This window comes from Mesitornis unicolor, unplaced genomic scaffold, assembly GCF_000695765.1.
Source record: "Mesitornis unicolor isolate BGI_N332 unplaced genomic scaffold, ASM69576v1 scaffold7360, whole genome shotgun sequence".
Classification (NCBI taxonomy): Eukaryota; Metazoa; Chordata; class Aves; order Mesitornithiformes; family Mesitornithidae; genus Mesitornis; species Mesitornis unicolor.
The window spans coordinates 16,057-27,903 of record NW_010156178.1 but is presented as its reverse complement, the minus strand read 5'-3'; the positions used below and the strand labels follow the sequence as shown (position 1 = coordinate 27,903).

Below are 11,847 nucleotides of genomic sequence, written 5' to 3'. Positions count from 1 at the left end.
TCACGGTGGTAGGTGACATCACAGGAGTGGATGGTGGGTTTCCTGTAGTGCTCGTCTCTTGCACCTTGCTCTTTTCTGTAGTCACGATGGCCTGCCCGCTTTCTCCTGGGCTCGCAGCAGTTGTCTTTGGAACATCCTGAGAGCTGACACCTAGGGAAAAGTAAAAATGCCAAGATAAACTTTAAACTAAGGAAACTACCCCTAGTTTCCACCCAGAACAGGTATCTGTAGAAATAAATTCTGACCAGAAACCGTGAGTCATTCATTCAGGGCTTGCCTCATGCTCTCTAAACTCATACCAGATGACACATTCTGGTATCACCGTGTCCAGCAGAAAGCAGAGCAGAGGAGGAAGATAAGAAGGAGGAGGAGAAAGCCTGAGCAAGTTCCAAAACAAACTCACAGGGCTTCAAGGGGGTCGGAAGATGAGCAGGAGGGCAAGACCTGCTGGTTCCCAAAAGGCAGGTCACCCTCAGATGGGTGGTGTGACCAACTCCTGTGCAAAGTGTTGCAATTCATTCCCAAAATAAAGTGTGTCCAGCCCTTGCAAAGGGGCAGCCAAGGGACATGCCAAGAGCTGTTTGTCCAGCCCCACTATGAGAGTTTCTCTCATCCCTGAAGTGGTGATGAGCCTCAGATAAATAAAGTGACAGTTCTGGCCACTCTGAAAGTTACATTCTTCTTGCATGCTCAAGCTTTGTTTCTTTAATTGCTCACGTTTCAACTTAAGTGCTTTATTTCACTCCCAAACTCAGATAATTACTATAAAAAGTAATCTGGAATATAGTGTCCCGTTCTGGGCCCCTCAGTTCAAGAAGGACAGAGAATTGCTTGAAAGAGTCCAGCAGAGCCACAAAGATGATGAAGGGAGTGGAGCATCTCTCTTATGAGGAGCGGCTGAGGGAGCTGGGGCTCTTTAGCTTGAAGCAGAGGAGACTGAGGGGTGCCCTCATTCATGGTTATAAATCTGTAAAGAGTGAGTGTCAGGAGGAAGGAGCCAGGCTCTGCTCTGGGATGTCCAATGATAGGACAAGGGGCAACGGGAGCAAGCTGGAGCATAGGAGGTTCAGTCTGAACATAAGGAAAAACTTCTTTACTGTGAGGGTGCCAGAGCATGGCCCAGGCTGCCCAGAGAGGTTGTGGAGTCTCCTTCTCTGCAGACATTCAAAACCTGCCTGGACATGTTCCTGTGTGACCTGGTCTGGTGTTCCTGCTCTGGCAGGGGTTGGACTGGATGAGCTTTTGAGGTCCCTTCCAACTCCTAATATGCTGTGATTCTGTGAAAAAACATCATAAAATAGGCACTCTCAGTTAACCAAACGATTGACAGTGATGAGAAACTGCCTCAGTGGATGCCCCATCACTGGAAATGTCCAAGGCCAGGTTGGATGGGGCTCTGAGCAACCTGGCCTAGTGTCAGATGTCCCTGCTCACTGTAGGAGTTGGACTGAATGGTCTTCAAAGGTCCCTTCCAACCCAAACCATTCTCTGATTCTGTGAAACCTTGTACAGACTGAAATTCCCAGTTGGGTGAAATGTGAAAACAATATTTCTTCTACTGGCTCTGAAAGAATCGGTCACTCCTGGACAGAGTTTGCAAGTAAATACAAAAAGCATTTACTTGGTGCTGCATTATTTTAAGGATTATTATTAAGGATGTTCAGTTCAACTGCCCATTGCAAATATTATCACCAGTGTACAATCACATGCTTGTTTAGCCAATTATTTTACTATTCTGAAAAGTCTGAGAAAGTCACATAAAAATGTTTAAAGTCACTGTTCACTTTCAAAGGAAAATTTAAAAATAATTAAAAAATCAAAGGAGGCATTTAGGAAAAGGAGAAGCAAGCCAGGAAAACGAAGGGCTCCATCTATACCTACCATGCAAATCCCTAATGCCACCACCTGAACCATGAAATTCCCATGTGTTTATCTATGGTCTTTACCCTGCTATTTTAATCATAGCTTATATGTTTTTGAGGAAATCCATTAAGTATTTCACTGAGAGTTGACATTACCTAAGTGGGAAAAAAGCTTGGTCTCAAAGCAAGAAGGGTTTTCCGTTGCTCGATTGTCTCACATTGTCATACATAAGGAGATCTGCAGCTGGTTTCTAAAGAATACTTTACATTTTCAAATTATGAAGCTGTTTCTCACTGAGAAATACAGCTGAAGGACAACTTGCCAGACAAAATATTGCAATATCCTATCCACTACTAGACTGAATATAAAAACTTGGGTCCATTTTTCTGTTTGCAATCACTGCAGGAGCTCCATCAATTGCCACGGAGATAATTTTCCCCCACTGCGCACGATAACCATCAGCCCTGGGCACTTGCTCAAATTCACCCCGGGAAAGGTTCAACCAATTTTTCACCGGGCTGCACCAAGCCACTTCATTGGTGGATATGTCCAGAGCCAAGGCAACACCCTGATTTTGGGGAGGATGTTTCTTCCATTTGATGATTGTGCAGAAGTGGACTATATTTTTGCCCCATAAGGCCCTTGTATATTATTTCCAACCCTTCAAAACAGGACTCATGCTTCCAAGGTTTGTTTTTTAGCTGCATCCTAATGCTTCTCTTCAGAGATCTGCTTTGTTCCTATACAGGCAAAGTATTTTCTCTTACAGAGCCTGTTTACTAGCACTGGTTCTTCAAATATTGAGTTTCTGAGGTTCACACCGCTGGGGAAGTCTAACCCCACCATGTCAGGACCAGGGTGAGGTGAAGATACGATACAGGAGCTGGAGAGGGAGGTTTGGGATCCTTCAACAGGTTTGGGGAAAAGAGTGTTTGGGGACAGAAGTCATATTACCTATAGATTGATCACTGTCTGCACGAGAAGAAGCAAAACCAGAAGTCCTAGCAGAGGAAACACAGGTGCAAAAGAGAGGAGGGAGTTTTCATCTAGCCATCATCTTAGCTGTATTACCAACTTGCCTGGCTTGGATCCTCAGTGGTGGTTGCACTGTGCTAGAGATCAGGCATCTGGTTAGCCACAAAAAGGGTCTATCCCATAGATAGGGCTGTTAAAGTTTGACAAGGTTTTTGACAACAAAAAAAGGTAAAGAGAATAATATAAATCCCCTAGAAGTAGAAACAATACAAAAGAGACATAAATAAAGAAAGGGTCGGAAAGAAGGTGGAGGAAATCTCCTACTGCTCTCGCTTCCTTTTCATGCCCCAGCCCCATCCCAGAGAGGCAGAAAGCAAATGCACATCGAAGGAGAGGTAGAAAAGACAATTCAATTCAGTTTGGTCCCAAAAAGAAAGGGGCAGGTCCATGCTTTGGCTCTGGCCCAGCCTTGGTGGCCAGTCAGGACCTTGTGAGCCAAGAAACCATTGTCCCTACCCCAGCATTTCCCTGTCCCACCTTGGGGAGGTGCAGATACGTTTTTACCACTTTTAACAAAAATTGGGGTGGTAAAAGACCCAAAGCAAGGGGTCACTCTTCTGATGGAGAAATATGGTGGGATCTTCTAGGCTTGCTCTGGCTGGAGTGACAGTGAGGTCTTTTTCAAGGGACACGGGGTGCTACAACCCCGAAAAAGCAACCAGGAAAAGAACCAAGGCTCAAGTCAATGGTCACAAAGCTTATTGGCATTTTATCTTTCCATATCTCTGCATCCAGTCTAAGTGCTCCTCTCCTGCTAAGGTCAAGAGATGTTAAAAGATCAATTTAGTTGTCATCATTAAGCCAGGCCCAGTGATTTAAGTGGGCTCAGAGCAACTTTAGGAGTCAGCACACTCCTGCTTGGAAGTGGTGAGCCACCATGCAGCAGGATGGATGGATGGATGGACAGATTCAATGGGCACTGACCAAGCAGGCAGGTGGGACACTATCCATCTGCCTGGCTGAAGTTAGGTGATGCTAAGTGCCACAGAGGTAGAAATCATTCTTCCTTGGTGAGTAATGACCTGCATCGCTTTGGCAAGTGGCAACACAAATGATGTATAAACTAGAAAACACTTATTCTGCTTGTCTCAAAGCAGAATGTTTTGTAGATTTATTTGTGCTGGCTGAAATGCAATGTCTGTGGTGAACAGCAGCCACCGAGACGGCCACGAGAAAAGGAAATTCAGGCACTTGACACTCTTCGAAACAACGTGCACCACTGTGAGCTGGACCCACAACACACTATGGAGAGCAGCCATGGCTACAGGATCAACAACCTTATCTATCCCACACCTGTCCTGCAGAATTTTGGACACCCATCTGTTAGTGGAATTTACCTTTTCTCCCCAGTTGCCTTAGATCAAACAGTTTTCTCACCGCTGTCGCACAAGGATCCAGATGCTGCTGCGGTCACAGGGCTGCACACCTTTCTGCAGTTTTATTGCTCTGGGCTCAATATTAGTTGTTTGTCCAGGGACTCTGCTTACTGCAGCACTGGGTAAAAATGTATTTTGTTTAGACTGGGGGAAAAACAAATTGCATTATTTGGTGTCTTGCAGGTCCACCACCCACAGAAGACCTGGCTTATGAGAACTCATTGCTCTCATTTTCAGAAGCCTAGCAAATACTTGTTTCCAAAGCAGAAACAAATACAGAACAAGTGGCGAGAGCACTGCAAGCACAAGAGTCACCATTTCCCTTCCACATGTGCTAGAGAACTGGTTTTTTAATCTCTTCCTCCCTAACTGGCCACCTGTGCCAAGTATCAGCGGCGGACACAGGGGTAATAACTGGTAATGAGCCCCTGCTTGCCTGGGCTCGTAGCCAATATTGCCTGATGACTGTCCACAACAGAAGAAGTGAAAAGGATCTAATCAAAGCAGGAGAAAACCCCTGCAACCACAGACTGGCGGCAATAGCAGCCAGGCAGGACAGGATTACGTTTGGTGCTCCTCTAGCATGAAAATTACTCACAAAAGTTACAGTACGTCCTTTTGCAGGAAACAAATGATCCTTTCACGCCATGAGCCCCAGAGATAAAAGGATTTAACACATGCTATAAGAGAGAAGGAGGAAGGAGGAGACGTCCTCTAAGCTATCACTCCTCTTAACAGGAGAAGATCCTTTCCAAATGAAAGTTTACTTGAATTTCAGCCAGAGTTCCTCACCCTGTTTTCCAGAAGGCACAGAAAAACTACCTGCCCCTCACCTTCCTGGCTGGACTTTGGCAGGGCAAGGCCACTTATTTGATTTCATTTTTTGGTCCATCATCAATTCCTCATTTGAAGGAAAATGAGCGTAATATAGCAGCTACCGGTGTATTCTAAAAGCACTGGTTGCAGTGAGTCTAATGCTTTGGTCTACGCTTCTCCTCTCTCACCTATCACTCAGAAAACCCCAAACCCTTGCACTTAGGTGGTGGGTGCAGGTTAGACCTGCAAGAGGAAAGGGCAAGCCCTCCACGCACGCATCTGTGCGTACGGTGGCCAAGCAGCCTCGGGGAAATGACTCTGCTGCAAAAACATGATTTCATTTCCGGTCCTGTGTATCCCATGACTGCGTGCACGATACAGTGTCTCCGTGATGGGGACAACCCCGGAGGGGAGAGAACTTTCCCTTATTGATAGCTATCAAGGTGGGCTTGTTTGGCACCCCAGCGAGCAATATTTGGGAGGCTGGAAGTGCCACTGTCAGTCCCTGCTGCTGTGGGGGCTCCTGGACAGGGCTGGTGTGGGAGTGCTCTGGTCAGGAGCTGCTGGGGGATGAAAAACCACCGAAAATTTAAAAGGAACATTGTGCCAATGCAGCTTCTTGCAATATCAGTCAAGGGCCACAATTTTCAGCCGCTGTGCACCGCCGCTGACCCCTCCATGAAGTGATGCTCTGGTTGTAAACTGATTGCAACCTGATTGCAGTAGATGCGTGCAGGCTGGGGAAGATGCTCAGAGGGGGTCGCTTGTTTGGAAAGGTCACGGCTTGGAGCACAAAAAAGCGAAGCAAACCAGTGGAAAAACGCAAAGCGAAAGGACATGTCCCTTCCCTCCTCCATCAGAACGCCACCTCTCCACGCAACTCCTCTGATTAATTCCCTGCCCAACAGCTTCCCGCTTCCTATTTTGGTAACGCCTCCCCCCACCGTCTGCCTTGTTGAAACAGCTCAGATTGGCTGAAAATCTATTAATAGTGAGAAAAGGAAACCCAAAAGAATAACTTAGGAAATGGAGGGTGACACACCCCACGCCGGTGCGCTGAGCCCAGCTCGGAGCTTTACGCCAGCCGGCTCCTGCTCCTCCCAAGGCGGGATGAGAAAGCAAAGGAGCCCGAGCAACCCAGGGAAGGGGAAGGGATGTGAGCCAGGCCTGAGGAAGTTTGTATTTGCCTCCCCTTTTGCAGCCTTTCCTGATTAAACGGGTTGAGTTTGTCAAAGGGAAGATGGGGGCTGAAGCTCCAGGGGTGGCCTTTGCTGGAGGAAAGCATTTGCCAAAGCCAGTGAGTAGGCTCCTGGCTTTTTCTTTGCATCGTGAGAGGCAAAAGGAGGGTTTTATCCACCCGCTGCAATGTAGCCATGTCTGAGCTGGAGCAGAAACCAGTCAATGTAGAGTGCAGGAAATTTGTCACCTCCTTTTAAAGCTGTGAGAGCGATCAGATTGGCAGAATATCACAGAACGGCATTATTTATCCTGGAATTAAGCTGAGCTATGGGAGCAAACGGTCACCTCATGGGGCTTTTAAATTCTGACTGCGTAGACAGACTCCAAGCATCCTCCCTAGCGACCTACTGAGATTTCGGTGAGGTGTGTGCTACAAGGATGCTGTTAATGTGCACGCCACCCTTTGCCCTTGCAAAGAGGCACTCTCCACGTCAGAAGATGCACTTCCAAACTGGCATCACCCAACCCATTTGCTGCCAATCTCACCATCAACATTATGAAATGGTTTCACCCAGGTCAAAGACCAACTTGGCTTCCTGGGTGAGAAGATAGGGAAAGGCCCACCAGCTGCTGCCAGAGCATTTTCAGACTCTAATCCCACTGGATGTCTATCCTCTCCAAAACCCTGCCAGAATAAAAACTGCTGAAGAACACTCTTGATAGAATTGCACTGCAAAATATTAAAGATGAGACCTAATGGCTGGATCTAATTAGTGCTGCAGTATCACTCAGGAAGGAAATGAGTATGTCTGGATTCTGATTTAAAGCCACCAGGCTTGTTTTTAGCATGGAAGCTCCTTTACTCTGTTTAAAAGGCTCTATTGAAAAAGACCCTTCAGATCTGTGCTCTGTAGATTCTGCATGCAAAATCAAGGCAATAATACTGAGAAATGTCCTCTTCTCTGCTGTGAGATTAAATGAATCTGCAGCCACAGACTTTATGCTGGAGGACTTACCCAGTAAGCCCTTACCAGCTCGACACCGGGGTGGAGTGTGGGTGGAAAACGGATGTGCTTCAAGCCCTGCAGGGGTTTTCTCCATCTCCAGACAGAAAGGAGCATTCAGGGCTTCCTCCTGCATGGCTGCACCCCCAGCCTGGAGATAGACCTTGGCTGGACATTTGGGGCATATTTCCTCAGCATCTTAGCATCATCCTGAGAACTCTTACCAGTCTGCAGGATTTTGCAGTCACTCATATCCCTAGAGCGGCCAAAAGCTACTCTGCTTTAATTCAGACCTGCAAAAATTTTAAGTTGTCTCTATTTTACCCAGGTGAAGTAACCCCAGAGCTCAGAGAGCAGAACTTGAACCAACCTCCTGTGAGCTTTGGCTGCTCCGTCCCTCCTGTTAGATCCACCTCACTGTATTTTATTCACATGACAGCTTTTAAAACTCCTTGGTTTTGACCAAGGAACCAATCTGCAGCCTAAGACACCTTTCCTGCCAGGACTGCAATACACCTCCCCAAAATGCAGGTTCTGATGAACTGGCATTTTCTGATGAGAAACCTGCTTGATTAACAAATTCCCCAGCAGCTCTTTCTGCAAGTATTTGAGCCAGCTCAGCTCGTCTGCTGTTTCATTTGGAAGTATGACAAATATTGAAAATAATCATCCCAAGGCACGTCTCCCCACTTGGACACACTCCTCTTCCCTTGCAGCCCTAACACGTCTCTGCCACACTCCATTGGTTCCCCTCCACACTGCCCTGGTGAGACCACTTTTGGAATATTGTGTTCAGTTCTGGGCCCCTCAGTTCAAGAAGGACAGCAAATTGCTTGAAAGAGTCCAGCAGAGCCACAAAGATGATGAAGGGAGTGGAGCATCTCCCTTATGAGGAGCGGCTGAGGGAGCTGGGGCTCTTTAGCTTGGAGAAGAGGAGACTGAGGGGTGCCCTCATTCATGGGTATCAATTTGCAAAGGGTGAGTGTCAGGAGGAAGGAGCCAGGCTCTGCTCTGTGGTGTCCAATGATAGCACAAGGGGCAATGGGAGCAAGCTGGAGCATAGGAGGTTCAGTCTGAATATGAGGAAAAACTTCTTTACTGTGAGGGTGCCAGAGCATGGCCCAGGCTGCCCAGAGAGGTTGTGGAGTTTCCTTCTCTGCAGACATTCAAAACCCGCCTGTTCCTGTGTGACCTGGTCTCGGTGATCCTGCTCTGGCAGGGCTTGGACTGGATGAGCTTTCGAGGTCCCTTCCAACTCCTCATATTCTGTGATTCTGTGATTCTCTTAACACCACATTCGGGGAGGCAGAAATGGGTTCATTTGCTGTACTAATTAATGACCAGCCAGTGGATTTGAGGAGTGGAAGTATCTCAGCACACTTCACTCTCATCTTCTCAAAAACTTTGCCGTTGAATTGTCTTTTATGCCACGCTTGAACCTCTCCTGAATTTCTCCTTGAAGACTGGTTATTGCCAGGAAATTGTGATCAGAGGCATCTTTCACCCAAATGGACCCAACTGATCCATTTCATCTGCATGGCCAGCTCCAGCCAGAGGTGAGGGATGTCAGTGATGGGAGAACCAGTGCAGCCTCTCTTATAGATAAACATAGGACATCCCATTTAGGATGTGTCCCCACGTCCCTTACTAAGGAAAGTCTGTAGCTATCTAAGAAGTGACAGGAAAAAAGGCGAAAATAATCAAAAGGGGACAGGAAGACCAATGTGGAAAATGAAGGCTCCGAAATCCTTCACACAAGGTTGTCAAGGAGGCAAACAAACATGGACACACATGCACACCTCTATTCACACCACCCCCAGACATTTGTCATCACCAATCCTGGAAACATCCTCTTTCCACTAGGGGCTGACAGGATTTGTAAGGGACCTGGCTCCATCCCTGCGCATTTCCCAGACTGCGAAATGAACTTGGGACTCTTTGCAGCCCAAATAGAAACTCCCCAATGTGCAGGAAATGGTAGCAGAGCTGCTGGAGTGGAAATGCAGGGAGCATGAGCGAAAAAATTCCCAACCTGACCAGACCCTGCAAAGCCCAGAGCATAGCTATGCTCCTGGTCTTCTCCTGCCTCCTTTACATAATTGGTGTGAAGTTATCCCATAATGACCTTGCTGCTTTGAAGCAAGATTTGTGGCAGTATAGTCTACTCCCATATCAAGCAAGCATCAATCTCCCATGGGCTGAAGGACACGATGTCTGGTACATTTAGCACTGAAACCCCTCTCTTTTGGCAAAAGTCACCCAGTGACATTGGAAGAAACTCAAGGTTTACATTGAGTAATGGGCCACAAAAGTCTCTGTGCAGCAAGGTAAAGCCCATCTCTCTCTGGCCCTAAGCAGCGGCCGTGAATCAGAATGACACTGAAAATGACAAGCATGCCGTAAGACTACATGATTTTGTTATACACCGAACATCTGGGATTTTTCTTGTATATCTTCCATGTTGTAAGTCTTTAAGATACTATTTCAGGCTTTTGTTTGTGAACACGGTTTCTAAAAAAAGCCTGTTTTAAAAGGAGTTAAATAGATTAAAATCCTAGATTTGTCTGAATTTGGAGAGGAATCTCAGGTGCACAGGAAGGACTGGGAGGCTAAGACTACCAGATTGACAATGCCACCTTGAGTCCATGAAGAGACTCTCCAGCTTCACCATCCTCTCCAGCAAGAGCTGAAGGTTGTCCAATGAATTTAATTTAGCAGTAAGAAGATATGAAGCAGGCAGCAAGGTAGGTGGGAAGGAGACCATCAGAGAAGCCTACACTAAATGCTGCTTGGCCAAAGCCACTGGTTTGCTCTTGAGGGCTGAACTGTCACATCGCAGCAGCACCTCCTGGAGAGCGATCTCCTTTATAAAATGGTTTTGGTTGGAAAAGACCTTTAAGATCATCGAGTCCAACCATCAACCTTTCTCCAGCCCTGCCACAGAGCTGCTATTTGCCATGTGAGGATGGCCTGGAGGACAGAATTAGTCATCAAGACAGAGCAGAAGGTCACAGAGTCACAGAATGGTTTGGGTTAGAAGGGACCTTAAAGCTCTTCCAGTCCAACCCCCATGGGCAGGGACACCACCAGCCTTGGTTGCTCCAACCTGGCCTTGGGCACTGCCAGGGAGGGGGCATCTGCAGCTTCTCTGGGCAACCTTGTCCTCCCCATGCTTTTCACCCCAGGGAGATGAATCATCCTTTGCTGGCTTTTCCTGGAGGACTCCTCCAGACAGCTTGAGAAGGAGTGAGGATATGAGCCTGTGGGAAGGGAATTGATTTTTATTCAGCCTGATGGCTTGTCTACACAGAGTTACTCAGCAAAATTAATTTAAAATTAAAAGAAGGTATGATTTCAGAGCGGATTAGTTGAAGTGCACACAACCCACCAGGTGGCCACTCTTGTTCAGCTTTAAATCAGCCCTCATTTAATTTAGCCCAAATGAAGTAGGCTAAATCAAATTAAAGTCTCCTTAGCTCTGAAAGCTGACAAGGGGAAACTGTTGCAGTTTAAGAAAGTTAATTCAGGAGAAATCTGGTAGTGGTCTTCATGGAAACAAGCCCCCAAATGTCACCAGGGATGGGGCACTCCTATTTCCTGAGCTAAGATTGGCCTTTCCTGATTCCTGGACATGGAAAACTCGGATTGATGTCAGATTTGACGACACGTGGCCAGCTCTTGCCATTTGCTCAGTTTTTGTCATGGAGAAAGGCAGAAGAATGAGAAGACAACGGACAGATCCCACCACAGGACTGGGGAGCAGGTGCACGGTGCAGCCGACAGTGGGGTCCATCCACTGTCTGCTAGGACAGGACAGGCAAGTGGATGCAGAGGGTTCATATTTGGTTGGGTTCATATTTGGGTTCATGTTGAGCAATGCAGGGAAGGAGTTGGCCCTGAGCTACACATCCTGCTGGCTGAACCTCTGCCAGCTGGCCAGCACTGGGGAAAAGTTGTCACATCTAATGTCACTCAAGTCAGGCGCCGTGCATCAACGATATGTCTAGACTCTGTCTGTGAGAGATGAGGGCCGCAAGGGTCTCGCAAAGCAAAAAATGTGCTGATCTCCTGTGGGTAGGTTTTGCAGCCAGAAAGCCCCCACTTTTTGTGAGGATCACAGTAATGCTTTCAACGAGGAAGGAGAGTGGAGAAAATATGTCCCTTCTTGAATAGGGGGCTCTTCCTAAAGTGAAAGAGTCAACCCTAAACTCAAATAAGGACTATTGACTTCTTTGAGACCTCACAGACCAACAAAGCCAGACCACAGAGGGGCATTAAAGGTGACATTGGCAGTATTGCCCAAACTTATGCCATCAGAATTGAGGATGGCAACCTCAGCTGGAGGCTGACACTTGCTGGAGACCCAGCATGGAGGAGGTCCAAGATTCAGACGCTCCAAACCCAAAGAAATAAGGAGACCTCAGCCTGGTCACAGGCAGCTCCAGTGCAAGGGGAAATAAAATGGAGATGGGTGACTAGAAGGTCAGTTTGTGCTGGCACAAAGCACCGCTGCGGCATTGCAAAGCGTTGTCCCCTGGTTCTTGCACCTCCCTTTCCTCCTCTGAAGATTTACA

The 11,847-nt window shown here is 47.2% G+C and overlaps 1 protein-coding gene across 1 annotated transcript in view; it reads right to left on the bottom strand.

Moving 5' to 3' along the window:
- Positions 1–11,847, bottom strand: part of PODXL (podocalyxin-like) — a 40,304-nt gene that overhangs the window by 13,295 nt on the left and 15,162 nt on the right. The window contains exon 2 of the mRNA XM_010181612.1: positions 5–150. Coding sequence (XP_010179914.1) covers positions 5–150 — 146 coding nt within the window. The remainder of the gene's footprint in view (positions 1–4; positions 151–11,847) is intronic.